Genomic DNA, 26,819 nt, shown 5'->3' with positions numbered 1-26,819 from the left:
GTGAAACTGCTTTATACAGTGTTCCTGTGTTTGTTAACCTCTCAAGAACAAATCATTAAATCTTTGTTTATGTTGTGTGATATTAGATAAAATGGTCTGCTGCATGGGTAAATAATAAATGAGAAAAAAGTAATGAACCTGTGAAGAGTTTTAAATTGGTTGTAATAGACACAGTGGCCAAATAATTACAGAAAGCTGCTCAAAATTTGTATCACATAATTCCCCAAGGAATCCAGCTGAAAGTATGGGCCTTTAAGTCATTATATTCAAAAGTACTTGAGTGTCAATGGCAACATTATGTGGTGAAATGTTGTTGTTTCAAAATAAATGAGGTAAGGATGAAATTGACTACATCTCTGTGAGATCAGTTAATTCAGGGCCAAACATTGCATATCTGACACCTTCTACCATGAGAAGATGATCACTGGATTCTATATCTTATATAAATAAAATTTTTGTCAATAGAAAAAAACTTTTTTTGATGGCTTGCTGTGTGGTTTTCCAGAGGTGTAGTTTATTGCCAGTTCTGTTTAGTGGATTAGTACTTTACATGTGTGGTTTAACAGAGGTGTAGTTTATTACAGGTATAGATTAACAGAGGTGTAGTTTATTACAGGTGGAGCTTAACAGAACTGTAGTTGATCAGTGGTTGTATCATATATAAAACACACTGACATAAACGCACTGATTATTTGTGGTGCATACCCACCCCCAGAGTCTGTGCTTCCGAATCCAGAAGATGATGGAGGTGTACCGGCCCGAATGGTGTGAGGCGAGGGGGGACTGGTCTGTCTACCTCTTCTCCCCCCAGAACAGGTTAGTCCCGCCCCTCCGTCCCCTCGGCCCCGCCCTCCTCCGCCCCAAAGCCGCACGGGCGCCCCGAAAGCACACCTCTTCCTCCTGTCAGCTGTCTGAGAGGAGACCCAGGACCAGCAGGGGCCCCTGTGGGCAGGTCTTAACCTTGCTATCATACACAGCTCCCTGTCACAACCTCTCAGACAGGTAGAGCTGATCTGAAGGGCTGGAGCCAGCGGGGGGAATAGAGAAGCTGACTTCACAGGCCGAGCGGACTTGACAGGAGTCCTTGCAGAGGCAGTTATGAGAGCCCCGGAGCTTCTTTAGAGATCGATGGCTGGGACAGATTGGCAAGTCTTCAGAAAGCGTCTTCATTACCGTATTGATCACTTTCTAAAGAAAGCAGGTGTCGTGCCCTCTCCCTGTTTATCAGTAGGATGGGGGGGTCTCCGGGCTGTAGAGGCTGGAAAAAGATCTCTCTATGACTTGACTTTCCACGCTGGAAAAACGCAGGTCCATCTTTAGGGGAAAAATGGGTTATTGATCAAGGCAGAGTTTTTAATGCAGTTCAGAAAATGACGTTGGTTGGTTTTTTTTCATACTGTAGTTCAGCTCCCTGACCCCTGATTGGCTTGTCCCCGATGGAGGGATATTGCTGAATGTATTAAATCTTACTGCAGCCCGCAAATATAACTGTATGTCAGATACTTTGAAATGGTAGGAGGGTAATACCCTGAGGGTGATTTGGTGCACATGGGAGTGTGTGTGCGTGTGTGTGTGTGTGTGTGTGTGAGCATGCACGGGTGTGTGTATGTGTGTGTGTGTGTGTGCGCGCACGTGTGTATGTGCATGGGTGTGTGTATGTGTGTGTGTGTGTATGTGTGCATGGATGTGTGTGTGTGTGTGTGTGTGTGTGTGTGTGTGTGCGTGCACGTGTGTGTGTGTGTGTGTGTGTGCATGGGTGTGTGTATGTGTGTGCGTGTGTGTGTGTGTGTGTGTGTGTGTGTGCACGGGTGGGTGTGTGTACGGATGTGTGTGTGTGGGCGTGCGTGTATGTGTGTTTGTGTGCATGCGCGTGTGTGTGCATGTGTGTGTCGGAGAGATACAGAGAGAGAAAGCGAGAGAGAGTCTGTGTTTTAGCTATGTGTTTGTATATGCGTACAGTCAAATTCCCCTTCTGAGCCTGTTGAGCCTGCTGCTTCCCTGTGAAATTTGAACTCTTGGGATTTACTTGAAGAGAATGGCATCTCACCCTCTCTCCCTCCCTCCTCCCTCTCTCTTCCTCTCTTCCTGCTCTATCAGGTTCAGGCTGCTCTGTCAGTCCATCATTGCTCACAAGCTGTTTGATTACATTGTGCTGGCCTTTATCTTCTCCAACTGCATCACTGTGGCCCTGGAGAGACCCAAGATCCATCAGGGCAGCCTGGTGAGTCAGGACCAGCAGCCCAGAAACAGGGGGCACATTCACTTTGACCTCTATGGTGCCTCATCGAATTTACACACCTGTTGCAACATATTGTGTCCCCTTGCATTACCACATTTGGACTAATTCAGGTTATGATGTTTCTATGGTTTTATGTTTTTACACCTTATTAATAATAATAATAATAATAATACATTTTATTTATAACATGCTTTACTTATACTCAAAGCATTACGGTATTATTGATGTGATCTGCATATAGAATCTGCATTTACAATCTGTATTTTGGTTCTTGCTTAGCAGAGTTAACTTGCGCTATTGTTTCTGTGATGTTGCATTTGGCAATTTTGTTATCCGAGTCTGGCACTATCATTTTAATCAGGTGACTGCACCTATTGTCTCCTTCACTGTAAGTTGCTCGGGATAAGAGCATCTGCTAAATAAATGTACTCTCATGTAATATGAGGTGGTGGGCTTATTGATATTCGTGAAAAATGCTGCTTTAGAAACAAAAAATTAAAATGTTCGCTAAAATTTGTTTGGAGTGGTTTGATGGGATGTCTCCTTCCGGGAGTGTGATGGGAGTCTGGCCTGATTGCTGCTGGTACGGATGGGGTGGGGCACTGCAAATTCACGCGCCGTTGTCTCCCTTTGCAGGAACGAGTCTTCCTCACCATCTCCAACTACGTGTTCACTGCCATCTTTGTGGGAGAGATGACCCTAAAGGCAAGACTTCTCCGAGAACAAAGATAACCTCTCCGCATGACGTTCATTGCCGTGTGATAAGTGTGATGTTCATACAGCTGGATGTTTGCTGAAGCTGTTCAGGTTTAATGCCTGGCCCAAGGGCAGCATGGCAGTTGGGAACCAAACACACAATCTTGGAGTTACAAACCCAGCTCCTTAACCATTATATAGCACTGCTACCCCTGCATGATGCAAGAAGGCTGGAAGCAGGCTCTTTTCCTGGCGCTCCATATTGTTTGCACTTACTAGTTTAAATGACAAAGGCCTATGGCAACTGAACTAAATTTCAGCATTTTTGCGCTAGATGGCTAATATAAAGTTCAGCTGAAGAATGTTCCTCCTTAAATTCATTCCAGACACATTTTTACATCTGAATATTTTATCGTAGGCATTTTTCCAGGCATTTTTACACAACCGATATGGCATGCAATAAATTCTCTTTTATTCATAAACCGGCACACTTTCAGAAGCTTGTAAGGAGCAAGGATTGTATAGACACTCATAGAAGTAAACATCGTGGTATATCATTAATTCTGACATTTCTACTTTCTCTCTCTCTCTCTCTCTCTCTCTCTCTCTCACTCTCTCTCTCTCTCTCTCTCTCTCTCTCTACCTCATTCCCTTGCTCTCCATCTCCGACGATGGCAGTTTCTCGGTGATATTAATTGGACGAAGGTTCTTTTCCAACCGCAGTTGACCATCAGTCTTTCTGGGCTGTTTAACTCTAAAGATCAGGCTCACAGATACCTCCTCAGCTGAATATATTATTAGGAGTACAGAACACAGGACACAGAATGCAGTTTGTGGGTATATGGGCAAATGTGCCTCCCGTTCTTACTAGAAACATTTCCTCATCGGAATATGTACAGTATAGGTCAGGGGTGGCAACCATGTTGGTCCTGGGAGAGACAGCTTCCAAGATATTAGACTTTGCAGGCAGATGATTGCTGCATAAATATTTATACTTAGCAACAGTATTGGTCTTTTTGAGGTTAACATTGGCTAGCAATGGTAAGTAATCATAAAATGATACTTGAATTCTTAGCAAGCTGCAAAGTAAATTTAACTAGCTAAAGTTTTACAGTGTTATTGTGAGCTATGATAGATAGTTAGCTTCAAATATGAGAATCGGATCGCTATTTTTCTGAAGAACTGCTTATGAGATTGTGAGATTGAAATAAGGCAGTTGCATGATGATCGACTTGTAGCATTCTCCGCTACATGTGCAGAGGTTGCTCCTTCAACAGCTATTTCTGTTCACCTTGCGCTGCATTTTCACAGTTAGCTAACGTTGGCAAATGTTAGTGGGGAATATAAGCTTAAAGGAAAAAAAGCTTCAATACCCTGTCAAACGTTTGTGAATGCTCACCTTGTTTAACTCAGCCCTAATGTAACTAAACGGGACAGAATGATGTTACGTGTCATGGAGAGAAAACCTTTCATTTCGTGAAAATGCTGCACATGCTGCACTTTCAGAAAAGAATAAGCACGCGTTGTCAGTTGATGGTTAGTGTTGTGACACTGGGGCTGAGCCAGTCAGGGGTGGAGGCATATGTGTCTGTGCTGGGTTGATGTTTTCCCCATTCCTCAGGTCTGACTGCAGAGAATGTTCCCTCTCTCTGGAGCCTGGCACAGAGTCAGATATTACAGCTTCTAACCCTCCCTGTTGGAAGCTGTTCCCTCTCTCTGAGTCACTGTGTCACACATCTCGTTAGTGTCAAAGCTTGCAGCTGAGGCACCTGTGACCTGGCAGCTGTCAGGAATTTCTCTTCCTTTCTTTCCCTCTTCCCCCCTCCTTTCCCTCTCTCTCAAGTTCTCGGATGCCATCTTTTGAACCCAAATCTTTGAAGACAAGCAATTCTCTCTCCCGCCAGCTTACTCTCTCTCTCTCCCTCTCTTTCTCTATCTCTCACTCTCTCTCTCTTTCTGTGTCTGTCTTCAGCATGAAAACGAAGCCATGCTATGAAAACACTTACGGCTGGTGAAATTGAACAGGTAATCCTGACAGTTGCTATCTCTCAACCTTTTGGCTCAAGGTGGTGTCGATGGGCCTGTACCTGGGAGAGCAGGCCTATTTGCGCAGCAGCTGGAACGTTCTGGATGGTTTCCTTGTCTTTGTGTCGCTTATTGACATTGTGGTGTCCATGGCGGGTGGTGCCAAGATCCTGGGTGTGCTCCGTGTTCTCAGGCTGCTTCGCACACTGCGCCCTCTCAGGTAGGGAGAGGAACTGTAGGTAAATGTTGTAAATCACAACACAGTGAAAGTAATTATTTAAAATGGAAATGGCTGATTATTTGGTCGATTGATTGTTTGATTGGTTGATTGAATGAATTAATGGTGCATTGATTATGTGAGTAAGAGACTGATTGGTTTATTGAGTGATTGATTAAAATAATTAACTTTCTTCAGGGTCATCAGTCGTGCGCCAGGGTTGAAGCTTGTAGTGGAGACTCTGATCACCTCTCTCAAGCCAATTGGAAACATTGTATTAATCTGCTGCGCTTTCTTCATCATCTTTGGCATTCTGGGGGTCCAGGTACGGTGTCTCTCTTTGTCTGCTTCCTTTTCTTCCTCTCTCTTTCTCTCTTTCTCTGTCTCTCTCTCTCTCTATGATAATATAATATATTAATTCATATGTAATAGCGATTTCAGAAGATGTAAGTAGCATCAATGCTCTTTCTGTCCTCAGCTCTTTAAAGGAAAGTTCTTCTACTGCCACAGTCCTGATGTGAAAAATATCACCAACAAGTCTGACTGCCTCTTGGCCAATTATAAGTGGGTCCATCATAAGTACAACTTTGACAACCTAGGCCAGGTGTGTTCCTCTATCTTCATCCTTCACCAGAAGGATCACGCTCAACAGCATCTTTCAGATACATCTTTAAAATACTGAACAAACATTTGCCTTTTTGTGTTTGTGTGCGTGTGTGTTAATGCCATGTATGGTGTGTGTTCATGTGTGTGTATGTATGTGTGTGTGTGTGTGTGCTTATTGGTGTGTGTGCCGGTCCACGTCTTTGTGTGCGTGCATATTGTTTTGTGTGTGCATGTGTTTGTGTGTGCATTTGATTATCTGGATTTGTGTGCGTGTGTGTGTGTGTGTTTATGGCCTCGGGTGGCTGTCTGTGTGTGTGCGTGTGTGTGTGTGTGTGTGTGTGCATGTGTTTATGGCCTTGGGTGGCTGTTTGTATTTGTGTGTGTATGTATTTTGTGTATGTGTACATGTGGATGTGTGGGTCTGTGTACACGTATATGTGTGTGTGTGTGTGTGTTTATGGCCTCGGGTGGCTGTGTGTCTGTGTGTCTCTGGTCTGCACTACAGGCACTGATGTCCCTGTTTGTACTGGCTTCCAAGGACGGCTGGGTCAACATCATGTATCACGGCCTAGACGCAGTGGGCATTGACCAGCAGGTGAGACAGGCCTCCTGCTGCTTTCTCCATTAGACACTTAAACAACTCATTAATCCACTCATTACAAATATGATGCTCTGCTTAGTGTAATACATCTTCAACATGAAGCTGGCCATCTGTAATGTGAACATTGAAGATTTGCACTTGTATACATAAATTCTAGTTATATCCTATGCTATTGGCATTAAGCTTACACTACATTGCTTCGGGGGTTTTTTGATTAAGGATTCAGTGCAAATGGAAGTGAATCATTTTTAGCTATTGTATGTGTAATTAACTGCATTGATTTTGTTTGAATACCTTGAAATGGATCATGGAATTTAATTGCACAATTTTTAGTGCATATAATTAACTGACATTCACAACAGAATAATATTTTATTAATGTTATCAATGCAATTAATGCATTCTTTCATGTCGATTTTAGAATTACTAAAATTACTTTTTGATGTTCATATAAACTGCAAAGCATGCACTGGTCCAAACAGCAGGTCTTTACATAATTAATATTCTCTGAAGGTAGGCATTTGGAAATAAAGCTGCATTTATCCAAAAATTCAAATAATCTGTGGGCTCACAATTTTGCTGAGGAAACTGAGAAAACTTGTATTACATTACGTTCATTTATTGGACGATCTTGTCCAGAGCGATATAGGCCTACAGTTTAGAAGAAACATAAGAGCGTGCGTTGTTCACCTAATGAACATGCATAACACTGCCAGACCTGGTGAACAACACCAAACCAGCGAGTGTTTATGCATCACTGAAACACTAGTGTAAAAAATTATGGTAAGTTACTATGCAAGCCTAGTAACTTGCAAATCCTGAATACGTATGCTAAAGATTACATCCATAATTCCATTATAAATAAAAGAAAAAACAATGTCTGCTTAATGCCGTTCTACTATTTAATTAGCTTATAAAGTAGATAAAAAATGATCCCAGTTATTGGTCTGAAATTGACATTGCTGTCTATTGTCAGCTCTCCCGCCATCTGCACTGTTACACCGTTCGTTCGTATGTGTCATCTTGTAAATATTGCTGCAGATTTCCGCAGTGTGTTGTCAGCATATGTCAGTTGTTTTCAGAGGTCCATAAAAAGTTTCTGCAGCCTCCGGCGCTGCTGCTCTCCCTGGCAGAGGAGCGTTCTTTCTCCCAACAACAGAGGAAGCGCGAGGCGCAAACCCGATGCCCAAATTTCACCAGCTGCTTTTTCGCTAACCCCCGATGCTATCACCGGTGGAACAAAACACCCGGAAAACATTCTCCGCCATCTGAAAATAAACGCATTCGTGTAAACAGGCTACAACATTTTTTGCCGCTGGTGATATCCAGCGCGGCCGGTTATGTTCTCTGCATGTGGAGGCTAGCGCCATGCAGCCGCGGTGCTGCGACTCTGTCTGCTACCAGTGCTATAACTTTTGCACCGCGCTGTTAAAAGCAGGAACGCCAAAATAAAGAGATCGACCAGGCTGCTCTCCCGTGAAATGAGGAACATTGAGATAATTTAATCTACACATTCTTTACCGAGCCAGCTGGTTGAATTGACTAAATGCCTGACTCAGTTCCTGACAGCGGGTGTACTCGTCATCATTTAATGCCACTGCACTAATAAAAACAATAAAAATAAAAACACTGCATTATCCTTTTGCAGTCAGCCATTGGCCAAAACACGCCATGTGACATCGCGCAGAGAATCATATTCTCAACTAACGTCCGCTGCTGTGCACTATTGCCCAGTTGGGTTTAGAAACATTTAACCAATTACAAATGACCACAGGAAGTGTACGTTAACAATTCCACCATTTCATTTCCCAATTGTGGCGTATGGAACGGTGCTGGGGCACTAATGTTTTGATGTTAAGCCTGTGTACGCAGCTGAGGCCTGGCCTAGACTGGCAGCTGCGGTGGACTTGAATAAACAGCCGCTGCTGTGATCCGCCGTACAGAAGATGTCCCCGTTGCCTGCGTAGCGCTCAGGAATGGGGAACGGCACATCAAGCGAATCTCCTGTAACGAGTCCCCAATTTCACCACCAAAACACAACCAAACGGGTCACGGGAGCCCGCTGATGCGGAAAGGAACCCGCGGAATGAAATGGCGTGTGAAATTTGACTCTGTCTGTCGGGAATTAATCAGATTTATGGCTCTCATATGGCTCTCAAGACAGTGCCAGATATTAAACGTGTCTCACGATGGAAATGATTTGCGGAATACATTTTTTGTCACTCATCCTGTTTGTTTACCTAGTTTCAGTTTTTTTTTTTTTTTAAATGGCAGTTCCTAGGCAACGAAAGGGCATACCACCCCACATATCATCAAACAGACTGTAACAAGGTTACAGTGCTGAAAAATACACGGCAAGTTACGACTGGAGTGGCAATGAATCTACAACAGAGATGTAATAATTGGTGGTAGGAAAAAACCTAAAGTTCTTTACTGAAATGTAACTGACCGTAGGAGAAATGTACGTAGCAGACCATTGCAGAGATGTAACTGTCAATCAGAAGAAAATGAAGTTTTTTTCAGATAGGAAGGTGACAATAGGAGGATTTAAAACAGTAACATCTCTATAGCAAATTTTGTTACGGTGATGTATATATTCTCATACTGGCAGTATGAGAAATGTTGCCCGAGATATAAGTGACTGTGTAAACAGTTTTACCTGGGTATTGCAGAAGGTACTACCTATTTTTTCTTTTTCTCATCTTCATTGGCCCCTCTCTCTCTTCTCTCTCTCTCTCTATCTTCTGCTCCACTCTCTCCTTGTTCTCTCTCTCACCAGCCAATCACCAACAACAACCCCTGGATGCTGCTCTACTTCATCTCCTTCCTGTTGATCGTCAGCTTCTTCGTGCTCAACATGTTCGTGGGCGTGGTGGTGGAGAACTTCCACAAGTGCCGGCAGCACCAGGAGGTGGAGGAGGCCAAACGGAGGGAGGAGAAGCGACAGCGGAGGATGGAGAAGAAGAGAAGGAGTAAGAGCCATGACCAGCACGGGGAACAGAGGGAGAGGCAGGAGGGTGGGAAGGGAATGGGAGGTGGGAATGCGGGTTTTGTGGAGGGGGGAGGGGGTAAAAGAGTCTTGGGTTCAAGCGTGGCTGAATAAGATGGAGGGTGTCGGTTCAAGCTGTGGCCCACGATTTTGCGAGAGGACGAGAGGCAGCTCACCGTTCGGGCTTTTCATCGTGTAACAATGCTTGTATGTCATCACGCCACCCTGGGCTGTTTCAGTTAATGCCTGGGTTGCAAAAGAAGTAAAAACTTAATGAAAGCACTTCATTTATCCTTCCACCCCCATCCTCCTTATATAGCTCTCTCTCTTCTGCTCCTATCTTTATCTGTGTCTTGCTCTCTCCCCCACTCCTCTCTCCCCCTCTCTTTATCTCTCTCTCCCCCTCTCTTTTTCTTTCTCTCTGTCTTGATTCAATTCAGCTTGCTTTATTGGCATGACGAAACAGTACTAAACAAAGCACACATCTAACCCTGAACAAGACATACACGTCAAAGGCTTGAAACAAATGAACAGTAACCACACATGAAGACAAGAACTTTTCTCTGACTGGAGATTTAGAAATGATAATGGGATATAATAATAAATAAACGACATTAACAAAACTGTAATAATGATGATAAGAATAATGATGCTGATGATAACAAATATAATCATAGCACGATACATAATACTGTCCCTCTGTCTTTCTCTGTCTCCCTCTCTCTCAGTGGTTCAATTCTATCATGTATTGGCAGGGTAAACAATTACTAATTCATATAAAAGCAAGTGCAAATAATAAAATACATGTGACACAATGTATAAGTAGCCTGAGAATACAGATGCACAGACCCAGCAAATAGAATCATTTATAATCATGATAATAATAATATATCTCATATATCTAGTGTATAACTGCAATCTGTGTAACTGTTTCTTTCAGAAGCTCACAAGCAGCCCTATCATGGCAGCTATAGCCGTGCACGCTTGATGATTCACTCCCTGTGCACCAGCCACTACCTTGACCTCTTCATCACCTTTATCATCTGCGTCAACGTGGTCACCATGTCCCTGGAGCACTACAGTCAGCCACACGTGAGGCCTGTCTCTCTCTCTTTCTCTCTCTCTCTCTCTCTTTTTTCTCTCTCTTTTTCTCCTTCCCATCCTCTTTCGTTTTATTTTTTCTATCCAACTTTCCCTCACTTTCTGTCTCCCTTTCTCCTTCCCTCCCTCACTACTTTATTCACACTCTTTCCCTCTTTCTTTCACCCTTCTTCTTTGTCTATCTCTTTATTCTCGTGTTTATGCTTTTTTTTTAGGCATCAGCCGATTGGCTAACAGCAGTATTTCTCTGATGTTAAAGATGTATCACTGCTTCTTCAATGAGTCTGTGAACATTACAGTTCTTGCATTACTGTTTGATGCTGTTTGACTTTCTTTCTCTCCATCTCTCTTTTTCTCTCCACTCCTCTCCCTCCCTCTCTCTCCCTCTCTCTCTCTCAGTCCCTAAAGATAACCCTGAAGTACTGTAATTATTTCTTCACCTCTACGTTTGTGCTGGAGGCTGTTCTGAAGCTCATCGCCTTTGGCTTCCGGCGCTTCTTCAAAGACAGGTACCCCCCGCGCCGCGCTGAGCCCGGCGGCGCGTGCGAGAGGCCCGGGGCTCCGTGTCATCAGTAATTAATGACGCCGCCGCTCCGCCCCGGCCGACTCCGCGTGCTGAAGGAGAGGAGTAATGATCTCAGCGTCGTCCGTGCTTGTATTCCCCCCCCCTCCCCCCCCACCCTTCTGATGTCACTGAAATCACTCCGGCGTAATTATAACAGATAAAAATACACGGCTAGATAATGCGGCTGTTTATAAATGTAATTTAATTACGTTCGACTCCCGGGTCAGTTCCGCGGTAAAAATAGTTTCAGTGTTGCTTTATGAATGCCGGTTGCCGTGCATTTCTTTCCGCTTTGTTTTGGGATGCGCAGCATACCTTTGCATGGTGTGAACTACTACACCTCCCCTTGCACTGCTGATTGTGTCTTTCGTGTAACACCTGCCAGTGCTTAAACCAGGAAGTCAGCGCCGTGTTCTTTTCATTCATTTTAATTCCTTGTGTGGTCTTCCCTGGGTGTGTAGGACAGCGATCAATTGTGTGTGCGAATGAAAGAAAGCTGGCTCATTTTAAAAAGAGAAGGCTCTAAAATTCAATGAACAGAACGGTCTCCACAGTCTGCACAAGAGCTCCGTCCTTCTTTTTGCAACTCATTTAATTTAGAAAATTGGCTGACTGAATATTGAAAAAGGTCATCTCAGCTAAAATGTTGATTGGTGTTGTTGCATAAAAACGGGCATCAGAGTTTTCTTGCATTTTTGATTAAGGTGCTGTTTATTCATTCACACATAGCTCACCTGTGGCCTCTCTCCAGATTTATTTATTGTGTACGCCTACTGCATTGTGGAAGGGCAAACGGCAAATTGCTCTGTGTAGAATTGCTCTGATAGATACTTTTAACCGTAATGGAGTACGTGTGGTCCCTATTGGACTCATATAAATTCTGAGAGTTGATTCAGCCCTGAGGATTCTTGCTGTGTGCTGATTGTAAAAGTCTGCCCCGGATGGGTAACCCAAACGCAGCTCGGCGACCATGTGGGGATGCTGGTTGCGGTCGCGTTCGGGTCCGTTTTTCCACTCTCTGTGTGCGACGAGAGCGGAGCCTCCTCTGGGCCTCTTGGGCACGGGTGACACCGGGCGTTGTGCCCACAGGTGGAACCAGCTGGACCTGGCCATCGTTCTGCTGTCGGTGATGGGCATCATCCTGGAGGAGATCAAGGCCAGCGCTGCCCTGCCCATCAGCCCCACCATCATCCGCATCATGAGGGTTCTGCGCATTGCCAGAGGTGAGTCTTCTGTTATTAATTAATCAAATGAATACCTCCATTTTAAATGTAATTAATGAATGAACCCCACTGGCAACTAGCAGAGTCATGGTACTTATAACCCACTGTTTGGGTTTTTGGGTATGTAGTTAGAGTATGTCCAGCAGTTTTACGGTATTGGTTCTGCTTTATTATAACCAGAAGTATTAGGGTACGTAAATGTGTTAAGAGTATGCCCTGTGGTATTATGGTATATAATTGAGTTAGAGTATGAACATTAGTATTGAGCTACAGGTTGTGTTAGGGTATGATCAGCGGCTTTAGGGTATATTTATCCCAGTATTCTTCAGGTTCAGTATCCAGGGCTTTGTCTGTTAATGTACACCAGAGCTCAGTGCAGCATTATGGTTATGGGCCCGGGTTGCTGTAACTCAAAGGTTGTGGGTTCGATTTACAGCTGGGTTGCTGCCACTGTACCCTTGAGCTGGGAACGGAAATTGTGTCAGTAAATTTCCAGCTGTATAAATGGATTGAGTGTAAAAATACAATCTATGTATGTTGCTCTGTATAAGATGCAATAAAATGGTACTCCACACTATTGCGCAGGTCTGTAAAGGCATCGTTGCTCATTACATTAGCTCCACTGTCATCCTTGTACAGTGAAAAGGCCAGGTTTGAACTGCGTAACGCTCAAATGTGTTTAATGATGTGTGTAGCGGTCCTCAGAGAGTGCTCAAAGCCTTGCATTCAGCCTTAAACAGGATCCTTTCATGTGGAAAATGTTAATTGCAGTAAATAATAAAGCTCACTCAGGTCGTACAGTACCAGCGACTGCTTCTTCATCTTCCCTGGGCTTGTCATAAAACAAGCTGAGGCTGAGATCCTCTAACGTTTTACAGAATAATTGAGTTTGAGTCCCTCTGTATGATTTAACATAGCTGAGTTTTAGTCCCTCTGTATGATTTAACATAGTTGAGTGTTAGTCCCTCTGTATGATTTAACATAGCTGAGTTTTAGTCCCTATGTATGATTTAGTATAGCTGAGGTTGAGTCCATCTGTATGATTTAGCATAGCTGAGTTTGAGTCCCTCTGTATGATTTAGCATAGCTGAGTTTTAGCCCCTCTGTATGATTTAGCATAGCTGAGTTTTAGCCCCTCTGTATGATTTAGCATAGCTGAGTTTTAGTCCCTCTGTTTGATTTAGCATAGCTGTGGTTGAGTCCCTCTGTATGATTTAGCACAGGGCCAACGTCATGGCAACAGCACCTATCCTTCGGCTAATTCTTTCTTCCATATATGTGTTACCACTTGCCCAAATTATTTGTAAACACAACATATCCTATCACTTTTATGCTGATGATACTCAGTTTTACCTATCTGTCAAACCTAATGAATTAAGCAAATTAAGCAAATTAACTGTTTTGCATAACTGTTTGACTGATGTTCAGCGCTGGATGTCTCAAAACTTCCTCCAGCTCAAAATTGATTGATTCTAGGCTCAAAGCATGTCTATGAACAAATTAAGGTAAACCTGGGTTCTCTTGCCTGCAGTGCGAAATCTGTTTCCTGGAATTTTGGTGTGATATTCGATCAAAACCTCAGTCTTGATCTGCATATAATCAAGCTAATTCAGACAAGTTTCTTCCAGTTGAGAAATATATCCAAAATGAGATCAATCATCGTTTGAGGAATCTGAAAATGTCATACGTGCTTTTGTATCATTACGTTTATGCCCGGCTATAGCCGGCTACAAATGGTACAAAATTCTGTGGCTAGAGTGTTAACAAAGATCACATATTACCCCAATGTTAGCTTCCTTGCACTGGTTACTGATTGCATTCGGTGTTGATTTTAAAATCTTCTGAATTGCTTTCAAAGCTTTGCATGATTTGGCACCTCAATACTGAGCACTCTGCCATCGCCGATCAAATCATTGCTGGCTGTTCCAGACTTTAGGCTGAAGGCAACGGGAGATCTTTCTTTCTCAGTTACGGCCCCTCCCTCTGCACATTCGAACAGCTCAGACAGTGTCATCTTTTGAGACCAAATTGAAGGCACATTTTTATCGGTTTGCTTTTAATGTCTTTTAATTGAATTTGTTCACTGTAGACAAATTTTATAGATTAGTTTTTCATTGTCTTTTAATTTATTAGCATCTGCATGTTGAAACTGCTTTATTATTGATACATTGCTTCAACTTTTCATGTTCTTTGTTTTTGATGTTTTGCTGATTCTTTGTAAAAGCGCCTTGTGATTTTTGCTTGGAAGGTGCTATATAAATACACATTAAAAAAATATTGAGCCATCTAAATGGATTGAATGTAGAAAAAAGAATGCAAGCTGTCTAAGTCACTCTCGACAGGTGCTTTTGCCACATGCTTAAAAATGCTTAAAGATGTAAATGAGCATTTGAACGTATGGTATTGGCTATGGATAAGGTAGGTCTGATTGGAGGAAAGGTACAGAACAGAGGTCTGGAAACAATCCCCCCCGCTGCATGTCTGTGCCGTGTTGCACCAGGAGAGACAGACGCTAATGAGCGCGCTAGCTAGCCCAGTCTTTTCCTTGTGTTGCGGAGAATCGTGCTGATTTGGTTAATAAGGAGCCCGCTGATCTCGGGGTCTTGTTAGAGGGGCTTGGATGACAGGGGACGGCCAGCCGGGTAGCTCTGGAGCCGTGGAGGAGTCACGGAGGATCTGCTGAGCCCAGCACACTCCCCCCCCCCCCCCAGCATTATTATCTCTCCCTGCTCACACTGTTACGGCTCCATATGACCAGCTGGTTAATTCATCTTGTTAAGAGCTGGGGACTGGGGTTTAGGGTTCCTTTTTTCTGCCGAGGTCTTTTTAGCCTTTTGGAAAGAGCAGTGGGCCCGTTTCAGCTGTGACCTTTGAGTATCTGGTATTTTTCATTTTCTGTAGTGGGGAAATCATCCGCAGGGAGATCTTTAAACTCCTTTACTTGTGGCATTTTTCCTTCTCGCTCCATCTATATATATTTTTTTCCCAATTCAATTCAGTGTGCTTTATTGGCATGAAATACATTCTGTAAATATTGCCAAAGTGTAGTCTATCGCAAAAAAATATCTCCTCTTTTCCCTCTCTCAATTTATACCCTCTCTCTCCCTCCCTCCCTCTCCTCACTCCCCCTCCCTCTCAACTTCTCCTGCTTTCCTCTCTCTCTGTCCCTGCCTGTCCCTTTCTCTCTCCCTCTTTCTCTCCCCCCTTCCTCCTTCGCTCTCCCCCTCTCTCACTCTCTCTCTCTCTCTCTCTCTCTCTCTCTCCCAGTTCTCAAACTGCTGAAGATGGCCACTGGGATGCGTGCTCTGTTGGATACTGTGGTTCAAGCCTTGCCTCAGGTATACCCACGATGCATTCCTTCTCTTCAGAAATTCTTGGCATCTCTGTCTCTCTCTCCATTTGGCACTGTGCTTACATTTCAAGCCAGCTCGTTTTGTCTGGGTTTATTAGTCTATTTAACATTTGCACATAAAATGCATAATTGAAAAGTGCAATGCAGCAATACAAAGAGTCCAATTATAAAAGCCATGGACAGTCTTATTCAACATAACGTCATGCTTATTCAACATAACGTCTGCATCTTCAGATATACATATATATATATATATATATATATATATATATATATATATATATATATATAAATTTTGGTAAATACCAGCATGGTGCATTTGTGACACAAAAAAACATATTTCAAAAACACAAACATTATTTGAAGTCAACATCTAAGTTGCTTGCATCCTAAAATCCCCATAAGAAATAACCTTTTTTTTAAAAAACTTTTTACTGAGACTTAAGATGACAGTAATCCATGGTGATTTAAATAGAAATCAGATGCTATATTCTGGTAAAGCAACTCTTTTAATTTTGTATGGTATTTAAATATAGGAAGTAATAGCTTATGGCAAATTTTGAGTTTCTGAAATTCAAATGGAATGATTTATTTCTAAATTTTTAGCAATCATGTAATTGGAAGAACACCCTACTTATTTTACAATTATTTTTCTGCATGTGTTGTGTCTATGTAATATATTGTTTTGTTTACTATTTCATCTATTAAGTTCATGTTTCACTCCGCTTGATTAATTGAATCACCTTAATACTGTTTGTCATTCCAGGCTCATTAAATGCAGCAGATTTGGTTTGGTTCAGCTGAGCAAATCCTGATTTGATCCTCTTAATCTGTTTTAGTGTAAACGCTTAAATGATTCTTAGTCATATTGACAACAGAAGCCATTCCAGGCATAACTATAAGGCTATGCAAACACATACTTCAGGCAGCTGGGAAATATTTACAAAACACTTCTATGGGTGTCTGTCTACACACACACATACACAGTGTGCACATACAAATGCCCATATTATTAAATAATATTAATAGCAAAAGATGTATACATATTGCACAGTCACATTTGGTCTGTGTATGTTAAGGAATATTGCAGTGTAGCAGGTACAGTCCTGGTATATTTAGACCAGGCATACTGAATCCTAGTTCTAGTGAGCCTTTGCTGAACAGAGCTATAGATCAACTTGCTTCATCTTTTCACAGAGACTTAAAGTAATGCTTCTGTCATAAATTGGAGAGACATTGAGCGTCTCTCCGGAGTAACACCCAAATGATCCCCCAAGCCACGATAACCATAGAGAGTGGCCGTTAGACAATCTGGATCGATGACTAGAATGTGTTCCTTTTTAAGAGGCTGTAGTAATTGGTGATTTAGAGTGACCGCTCACAGCAAGCGGGGCAGTGAGGGGGGTGTAGAGACATGTACCTCCCTCTAGCCAATCACGTGGCCAGAGAGGATGGCTTGACATCATCAGCCATGCAAGGTCCTCTTTTCAGTGGTGGCATCTTCCAATCAGGGGCAGGGGTGGGGGTGAGGTGGGGAGGGAGAGGGGAGGGTTGAGATCCTAATGAAAGTAAAGCGATCAACTGACAGCATGCCCCTCCCCCCGCGGCCTACACAGTTATCGATTCCCGCTCATTAACACCTTGGCCCTGCGCAATGTCTGAAGGACATGTGGGAGGTAATTAACGGAGAAGATGATTAAGGAGCTCGCCATGAAATGCACCCCTGACTAATACACGGAGGAGGGCAGGACGCCGTGGACTCCTGGTCCTAACTTTGTTCCCCTGAAACCGTCCGGGTGACTTTCCCACGCCTGCGTTCCTTCATTCGCGTGACATGCAGTCGCATCGGCGAGAAGCCGCGCGCTATCATTATTTTTTATCTTCCTCCTCCGAGCCGAAATGGCACAAACTCGCAATTCAATGAGAAGAAATTGTTCCACGGAATCAAATTAGACTGACACTAAAGCGTACCTGCCGCTGGGCGTCCTGCAGGGAGGCCAATAAACTGCGCGGTAAGCCAGCGGGTTGCAGCCGCTGCGGCGCTGCCTTATTTCAGCAACGCTGCCGCTAACCCAACCCTTTATTTATTATTTCTGCGTTCGGTTTGTTCGCTCGCGCTCGCTAATCCTGCGGCGTGTGTCGTTACGCGTTATCGTTCTGCGTCACGGTCCGGTGTTGCTTATTGTGCGGCGCGTTGGTGAGGCGTCGTCCGTCAGCCGAAGCCCCGCCCCTCTGGGCTGCGGTGAGCGCGGCCAGCTCTCGGCTCGCCCAATGGCCTCTGTCGCTCGCAGCCCATCCCACTCCTGCTAATGCCGCTTAGGATTCGCGCTGTTAAATCAAACTTTGGTCCTCGTCACCACTCGCTCCTTGCATGGACTGCCTTTGTCTTTTTCCCCCCCCTTAATGAGATTTCATTGGGAAGGAGCAGGTACCTTTAGCATTAAAAATGCACATCGCTCATCTTTTCTTACCAGTATGTTTATGATACGTCTATCGCCATAGCAATCGTTTGGAACCCCGCTGTTTAGTGTTCTCTATTAAGAGCACTGTTGCTCGCACCTGTCGAGTGCAACCCGCAATCTGAGCATGCAGCCGGTTAATCGGTTAAAAGTTCATACATAACGTTCACACAAATGACTTTCAAATCTCCGGAGTCTCCATTAATGCCCCTAAATACGTGCTAATGCGTCTTTGAGCGCTGAGGAAACAGCGACAGCGCGATGCGACTGTCACCGCCGTTTGCGTTCGCCATTTCTCCAGCCTCATCGGGGAGTTTGGCGAGAGGCTGATAAGCCTGAAAAAAAAAAGAAGTGTTAATCACCCAGCGAAAGAGGCGGCGGTTCGGAGCGGCGGCGTGAAGTGCGCCGAGATCTCCGCCGGCGGAGATCACCATGGCAACTAAGTGCGCTTTAATGCTTTAATGAACGTGTCATCCGGCCTCTCTCTCCAGAACTCCGCAGTGTCCCCAAGCATCCATTGTTCTGCGAGAGATCGCCGCTCCGTTTCAGAAATGCACGCGACTTTCTGTTCGGTCAGAGCGGATGTGTTTTTTCCTTTTAAGAACATCTTGTTTTTGTATACCAATTTAGATACATTAGATAGTTTAGACTTTTAGATACAATAAACCTTTTTTAGTTTCGTTATGCTTGGTAGCATTGTGATCATCGAAATATAGTTCATGTACACTATATGACCAAAGGTATCTGGACACCCCTTGGTCAGGGGCTGTTTTTCATGGTTTGGGCTAGGCCTCTTAGTTCCAGTGAAGGCAAATCTTACTACTATCGCATACAATCACATTCTAGACAATTTTGTTCTTCTCCAGCAGTTTGGTCTGTGCATGACACTGCCACCACTGGTTTTATGTGTTATAGTTCCATTTCTCATGAGTCTATCTCTGCATTGTTTTATCTTTCATTTGTTTAATTGCCTTTTTTGGAAAGCACTTTGAACACCTTTATGAGAAGTGCTGTTTAAATAGTTTATTATTATTATTATTATTATTATTATTATTATTATTATTATTAATAATATATGTTAATGGACCACTGCATTGCAGTGAACTCTCACACAATGCATGAACATGTTCTTCTTCTGTTCCATCTGCTTCTCTTTCTTGCTGGTAAACTCCAATCCCATTCCTTCGCTGCAGTACAAACGATATGTCAGAAGTGGAGATTTATTGGGACGGGTTTCTTCGGGGCGACCACACTTAATGTGCTCCGCACCACCGCCGCGGCAAAGGCCTCCGGTTTCTTCCCGAGGGAGGGGGAGGTTGTCTCTCAAGGGCACCGCCGTGGGGCTGTTTGGCTAATGAAATTGTGTTTGCTTTGAACATACGCAGCTGTTTCAATTATGCGGCCCAATCCTTCATAACAATCGCGCACTTACCGTGAAGCGGCTTCCACTTCGGATCCGGCGCGCCTTAATACGGGCAGGCTGCGCTGTAGCCGTGCCGCTTCCCCTTGGCTCACTGGAAGTGCTTCATGCTATGAAATGTGTTTGCCTAAAGTGCCTCTTCAGAGTGACATTAAAAATAATTACACCATTTCAAATGGCAAGTAAAGAAATGCACTTGTAAAGGAATGACTAAAACAAATGAAATGCACATGAAGGTATGCATACAAACACACACATACACGCAATTACATACAATTCATACATATATAAATGCCAGGTATTGCCTGTATTAATTATCCTTTACAACAATCACTGTTATACAGTATATGCTTGATTGGCATAGAATTTGAATGGAAGGGCCTAGTTTAAAAAAAACTGCATGGCCCTGATTGGACATGACCAGTTATGTGATGATGCAGGTTGTGTTCTCATTGGTGGATATGTTTCAGGTGGGGAACCTTGGATTGCTCTTCATGCTGCTGTTCTTTATATATGCAGCTCTGGGGGTGGAGCTATTTGGAGAGCTGGGTGAGTGACATCACCAAATGCCGCTGCTCCATTCATTAATGTGCATGGGACCCAACCCAACAGTGTGACAAGCACAACACACTGACACGACAATGTTTCAACACTGTGATTCCAATGCATCTGGATTCCATTCATTCCCCAGTATGAACATGTTTACTGAAAGCTAGCAATATTTCTCTGCAGATGAACTATTAGCTGTTAAACATTTTAATAGCCTCTTAATATTGTGGTTTTGTTGTGTATTTCATACCGAATGGTTGATGTGTGCTGAAATGTGTGTGTATGTGAGTGGCATGTGGGTGGGTGTTGTGCATTTGTGTGGATGAGTGTACGGATGAATTTGTGGATGTGTGTTAGTTGCATGCATATCTGTGCATGCATGTGTGTGTATGTGCGTATGTGGGTGAAGCTGTGTGGGTGGCTGTGTGCACACGTGTTGGTGTGTGCAGGCGTGCATGTATACGTACAGTACAGTGGGTGCGTGTGCAGGTGTGTGTGTTTGTGTGTATGTATGTATGTGTGTGTGTGTCTGCGTGTGTGTCTGCGTGTGTGTGTGTGTATGTGTATGTGTGTTTGTGTGTATGTATGTATATTTGTGTGTGTGTATGTGTGTTTTAGTGTATGTATGTGTGTGTGTGTGTGTGTGTGTGTCTGCGTGTGTGTGTGTACGTGTGTGTGTGTGTGTGGCTCTCTCCTGCTCACGCTCTGCCCCCCCCCCCCCCCCCCCACTCCAGTGTGTAACGAGGACTTCCCCTGTGAGGGCATGAGCCGTCACGCCACCTTCGAGAACTTCGGCATGGCCTTCCTCACGCTCTTCCAGGTCTCCACGGGGGACAACTGGAACGGGATCATGAAGGTGAGAGTCCGGGCCCCGGGCCCCGTGGCACCGCGCAAACGGCCCTCATCAGAACGGGCTCTTTATCCTTCATCTGACGCATGCTGACAGAGGCGACCCCCATTTCTCCCGCTGACCTCTGGAAGGCGCCCGAGAATCCGCTCCCTGGAGAAGCTTATAAAATGCCCCTGTCTGCTCTTTCATCTCAGGGATACCTTGATGTCAAAAGGAGTCCCAGCTCAGCACTTTCGTTGTTTGCACTGGCTGCGTTCCGCTTTGGAGTGCATAGAATGCACCCCGTGTCTGAAAGTGCTGCCCAGCAGGTCTGCATTAGCGTTTCAGTCGGCTTTTATGGGCGATTATTTTGTGCAAGAGCGCCGTTACGTCTTGATTGAATTTCGCAATGTCACCCAGCTTGTCTTGAACTCTGCTTGACTTCTTCTTTACATATTCTGCTTTAGTGTCACAGGGACACACTTAATTAAGCGCATGCCGGGTACGTTTGTCCGGCTGAGGCACCGTTCTGGCGCATGGACGAGCCGCACGGTCTCGATTCAAACCCGGAACGTGCCGCTGTCTGTGGATTGTGATGCCCAGGGACAGGAGGGTTTAGTCTGTTTAGGGGTCTGTGTTCCATTGCTCTCTAGCGACACCTGCTGATTGGGCGCCTCCACGTTTCGGAGGAGGAGAACTGTAGATTTGCATGAATGTGGCTGCAAATAACTAATTGGAATTTAGGGGTTCGTGTTACTAATTGGACTTTCCAATTTGAGGTAAAACACACTTTTCAGCGCCGTGCAATCCCCTTGAGTGTCTGTTCAGTTTCTTCTAACATACTTGGAAAGCTCTCATCCAGCGCCATGTACTATAAAACTCTCACATTTGACAGACTGATGGAGTTCACTTAGTTTAGATGCTTAACAGACACTGACAGCACCGTGGTGTCCGTGGCCAGGCGGAGTAGACCGTAACGCTCGTGTGCGCCCCCTGCAGGACACGCTGCGCGAGTGCCCCACGGGCGAGTACACCTGCAACCCCAGCCTGCAGTTCATCTCGCCGCTCTACTTCGTGAGCTTCGTGCTGACGGCGCAGTTCGTGCTCATCAACGTGGTGGTGGCCGTGCTCATGAAGCACCTGGACGACTCCAACAAGGAGGCGCAGGAGGAGGCCGAGATGGACGCCGAGATCGAGCTGGAGCTGGCCCAGGGCGGCCTCTGCTGCATGGGGGGGATCGGAGGAGGAGGCGGAGGAGGAGGAGGCCCTGGAGGAGTGGTAGGCGACATGGGGAATCGACAGAGTGCAGGAGCCCACGTCAACCCAAACCCCGCCCACGCCACCCCTCACTCCGCCCCCCCAGACCCACACAATCCCCGCAAGCTCTACTCCCCTGCCCAGGTTAGTCTCATCTCCTGCCTAACCTCACAAGCCTTCACAAAGGCTTTATAATGCCTTAAGAAGCATTACTCATTTATATAACAGTCATCTGGTGTGATTCCGTGTAATCAGCTGCCATGAAACTTTGCCTTCATTTGTCACGGTCAAAGTTAAAGACTTCATTCCCGTGGATTACTACTACATGATGTCCATGTATATTTCTTACTAGCCTCCATAATCCTAGTTGTGCGGCGGTGTGTATTTGGGAGAATTAGCCGTGTCTCCTCGCACCTTGTCTGACGAGCGTTCGTGGCTGTGCCAGTGACCCGGGGGTGACTGCGCTGCGGGAAACGGTAGCGCTGGGCTAACGAAAGCGCCGCTCGGTGAGCCGGGGGGGGGGGGGGGGACGCGGTCGGGGTTTTCAGAGAGGGAGGCGCGGGCGGGCGGCGGCGCGCACCTTTCTTAGCCGGCTTTGGCTGCGTCACGTCGCCACGGCAACGCGCGCTCCCCTCCCCCGGGCCCCGCGGCACAGAGACACAGTGAACCGCAAGCGGGGGTGCAGCGGAGCAGAGCCCACTGGTTCACTGTGCTGGTGTGCTAATCACAGATATGCACACACACGCATGCTCACATACACACACACACACACACACACACACACACACACACACACACACACACACAAACATACACACACACACATACACACGCACACAAACACACATGCATACATACACACACACACACACATGCATACATGCACACATACACATACACACACGCACGCATACATGCACAAATACACACACCCACGTGCACACACACACATATGTATACATGCACACACACACACACACACACAAACATACACACACACGCACACAAACACACATACAAATGCATACACACACGCACGCAGACACATACACACACACACACACACACACACACACACACACACACGGGTATTCTTATTCTCACATCCCCGGCCACCTTTGCCAAGCTATAAAAGGCTTTAAGTTACCAAATTTAGCCTGGCTCAGCCAACACAATTATGTAACTGACAGACAAGCTGTAACCCCAAGCTCCACTTCACTTCAGCAGCACGCTATAATTATAGAACCACGGGCCGCTTTATCTATAGCTGGACGCGCCGCAATAAAAAAACACTCAGAAGAGGAAAACCAGCTGAAAGGGAAAGAGGGGGAGGAGGAAAAATGATAACGAAGTAATTATGTCAGGCTCTGAAAGAAAGAAAGAAAGAAAGAAAGGAGGTTAATAAAGCCACGTGGATATGATGGATATGTGCGGTCTGCTTGTAGGCTGCTTGTGGTCTGCCTGTGGTCTGCTTGCAGGCTGTTTGTGGTCTACTTGCAGGCTGTTTGCTGTCTGTTTGTGGTCTGCTTGCAGGGTGTCTGTTTGTGGTCTGCTTTTGGTCTGCTTGCGGTCTGCCTGAGCCAGCTGCTTAGGTACAGTAGTGCCGTCTTCAGCCACCATTACTGTGCACCTCCACTGGGGGCCTCCCAGACAGAAAGTGACATCATGCGTTCTTGGCTGTACTCTCACAAATTTCTACTGGGATTGGAAAGGGCCTGCATATACGACCGGGCTTTCTGAACTAGTGCCGAAAGACCAAAATTCAGGAATAGGACGATGTTTAAAAAAACCAATAACACACAGCAAACCAGTCTGAGCTTTAACCGCAGATAACTGCTGTAACACCCCTTCCGGTGCCTCTGTTTTCCTGTGACCCTGGCGGGGAGCAGCGAACAACAGGAGCGAGTGCAGACAATATGGCCACCCTGCTGCAGAGCGGCGACAGCACTTAAGAGCCAGGAAAGCGTTTAAGAGCCGCGCCGCGGACGCTCCCCAAAGGCCGCCCCTTTATCTCTCCCTCCACATTCCCAGAGAGACAGGCGGACAGTATGGGGTGAAGGGGAAAATGGGGGGGTGCAGAGGGAAGGAGAGACGGCTGAATGGGGCGAGCGTTTCGAGGAGATAATGGAGTGGGAGGGAGGGGAGGGAGGGAGGGGGCAAGATGCAGGGGGGGCCAAAGCTATCATAGGTGAAAAATGGACTTCAAATACCAAATGAAACCAGCGCAGTGAAAGAGGGAGATGGAGAGCGAAAGAGGGAGGCGGGGGAGAAAGGAGAGAGAGGGAGAGAAAGAGAGAGGGGGGGAGGGAGGATAAAGTGAGGAGAAAGCGCAGCGGTGACAGTGGTGTCGTCCCCAGGAGCTGGTCTGCGGCGCGTTTAGCAGATCTTCTCTCCGTCACTGATGCGTCAGGTCCGTGGGGTTACTGACAGGGAGCGCGTATTACCAGCGCGCTGAACAGGGCATTTTGGGTAAAGCAGCTCTGTTGCTATTTCAGGCTCACGCCCTCGCTGGAGCAGGGAGACTGAAAGTGAGGGCGTATCGCGTTTCTGCCTATTTATGGCGTGTGAGATCTGACCAAGTATCCAAGACCTCGGCCTGGATCCCTGCTGGATATCCTCCCTCCCGCCGCACGTGATGCGTTCTGAAGCGTTCTGCTTTTTTTGAGAGGAGTCGCCTCTTTTCCCTTCCACTGCTTACACTAAGACCCTCATCACTCACACCAGCCTTTCACATATGAACTACAGCCAAACGTTATCATCGTCATTTCTTTTAACGTCGCAATGAAACTACTGCATGCTCATCTTTCGTTTTCTTTTTGTCTTTAATGTGTTCTTCAGTTCACCATTTTGCATTGAGCAGCAGTGCATCCAGAGCATGAGATTATACCTGTGAGCCGGTGCTCATCTCCATTTGAATTTAATTGTAGAGCTGTCATCTCTTCATAACACCGGGATGCTTTTGAGTCAGAAGCGCACAAGTAAAGTGTATTGCACTAATGTATTGTGCACTGAGTACCTGTCCATCACACAGTTCTATTTAATGTCTGATGCAAATTGTTTCATTTCAGCGTCTTTAGTTGAATGTGTAAACAATGCCACAGACCTTATTGGAAATATCTCGTGCAAAATGCTCTTTCATTAGTGCCCCCCATTAGTTGCCATGTCCAAAGTCCTCAGGATTCAATTCAGACCCCTATTTCCCCAATGACTTATCGCCATTGTGGAGAGCTTTAAACCTGCAGTGACATGTTTATGCAGTCGATACTGGGAGGAATCTGGTTCACACTGAACGTGCAAGGCTTATTCCAGCAGCCCATCTGTGTGGATGCATATCAAATGCAAAACTCAAATTAAAAAGAAGCCTGTATGCATTATTCCCGATAGGAGCCGTTTGACAGAAGTGCGCTGCATTGCTTTGATTGCACCTGCCCTGCCATGCTTCCTGTGTGTGTCTGGATGCTATGGCAACAGCAGTGGAGAGCTAGGCACACCTGAGAGAGATGCTCTGCTAGGGTTGGGTTATGTGGCATCCTGTCTGCACAAGTGGCAGTTGGGGAATGTGATTCGAAAACATGTCAGTCTGCCTGGAGGAATGGTGTATCCCCAAATATAACAGGGTGCCGTTTTATTGTGTGTGTGTGTGTGTGTGTGTATGTGTGCATGTGTGCACTTTCAGATGAACAGTTCAACATTCTGATCTAAACACATTCACATTCATCACTTCCTCTTTGTGTCTGAGATTCGTTAGCCGGACCAATTTGTCAGTTCAGTTCAGCAATGCAGGCATATCTGAAAGAATGAAGGCACTGAAGGCGCATTTGTTATTTTTAAAAACAGTGTGATAAGCAGTCAAGAACACACTGAAACATCAGTTCTTATGATGGCAATGATGGTGTCCAACTGCAGGGGGAACCAGACTACCTGATCTGGCCGGTGAGCCTATCGCAGGAGTCAGAGCGCGTGACCGTACATTTAACGCTCACCTTCGGTAATAGCATGGGGTGCACCTCTGGTCAGCGTTCTCCTCTTTCAGGTTCATGACCCGCAAAACAGAAAAAACACAAAAAATAAACGGTTACAGAGCAATAAATAAAAAAGATAAATGGGAGCAGATTCTCCTCACAGGTTTCTCAGCAGTTTATGTTTTAGCAAATTATGACTCTGACCCAGTAAAAAACAGTCACGGCTAAATAATTAGATTAAAACTGTGAGATGGAGGAAAATATGGCCTGAGAGAAATGGAGACAGGCTGAGCAGCAGACCTCTGTTTCAGTGCTACACCGCTGCACTTTAAATGGAGCGGTGAATATTTAATAAGAGTCCATAATTAATTGTACAGCTTTTTTTTTTTTCATTTAAAGTGACCTCACATTGTCAAAGAGTTGAGGCTTGCAGTGTTTCAGTTGGCAGCTGGTTATTTGAATAGCAGACAATGGACTGTATTCAGGTAACACCTGCCCTTAACCTAGACCTGTATTCAATCAACATTTGTCTTTAAATTTGCAATGCAAGTAAATGCAAGCATTGCACTGTTTCTTTACAGTATTTACTCTTTGTGATCACTGAAATGGCCAAACCGTTTTAGTGAAAAAAAAAATATATATTATTATGGCTTTTAATTGTTAGTCAGTGCTCATTTAACCCCGGCCAATGAGTATTAATTAAAATGACCCCAAAGACCCCTGATCTTTG

At 45.1% G+C, this 26,819-nt stretch overlaps 1 protein-coding gene across 2 annotated transcripts in view; it reads left to right on the top strand.

The window, feature by feature from the left end:
• Positions 1-26,819, top strand: part of LOC135243392 (voltage-dependent T-type calcium channel subunit alpha-1I-like) — a 191,283-nt gene that overhangs the window by 134,612 nt on the left and 29,852 nt on the right. For both annotated transcript variants that reach the window (XR_010326624.1, XM_064315181.1), the window contains exons 18-32: positions 716-816; positions 2,098-2,221; positions 2,876-2,944; positions 5,002-5,180; positions 5,376-5,502; positions 5,656-5,781; positions 6,289-6,378; positions 9,163-9,355; positions 10,313-10,464; positions 10,873-10,982; positions 12,128-12,261; positions 15,529-15,599; positions 19,963-20,041; positions 20,776-20,897; positions 21,870-22,271. Coding sequence is in view for 1 of the 2 variants with exons in the window: in XM_064315181.1 (XP_064171251.1) it covers positions 716-816; positions 2,098-2,221; positions 2,876-2,944; positions 5,002-5,180; positions 5,376-5,502; positions 5,656-5,781; positions 6,289-6,378; positions 9,163-9,355; positions 10,313-10,464; positions 10,873-10,982; positions 12,128-12,261; positions 15,529-15,599; positions 19,963-20,041; positions 20,776-20,897; positions 21,870-22,271 (2,079 nt within the window). In the remaining variant the exon portion in view is untranslated. The remainder of the gene's footprint in view (positions 1-715; positions 817-2,097; positions 2,222-2,875; positions 2,945-5,001; positions 5,181-5,375; positions 5,503-5,655; positions 5,782-6,288; positions 6,379-9,162; positions 9,356-10,312; positions 10,465-10,872; positions 10,983-12,127; positions 12,262-15,528; positions 15,600-19,962; positions 20,042-20,775; positions 20,898-21,869; positions 22,272-26,819) is intronic.

This window comes from Anguilla rostrata, chromosome 17 (genome assembly GCF_018555375.3).
Source record: "Anguilla rostrata isolate EN2019 chromosome 17, ASM1855537v3, whole genome shotgun sequence".
Taxonomy (NCBI): Eukaryota; Metazoa; Chordata; class Actinopteri; order Anguilliformes; family Anguillidae; genus Anguilla; species Anguilla rostrata.
Note: the sequence above shows the minus strand (reverse complement) of the source record. Positions and strands in the feature narration are given on the sequence as shown.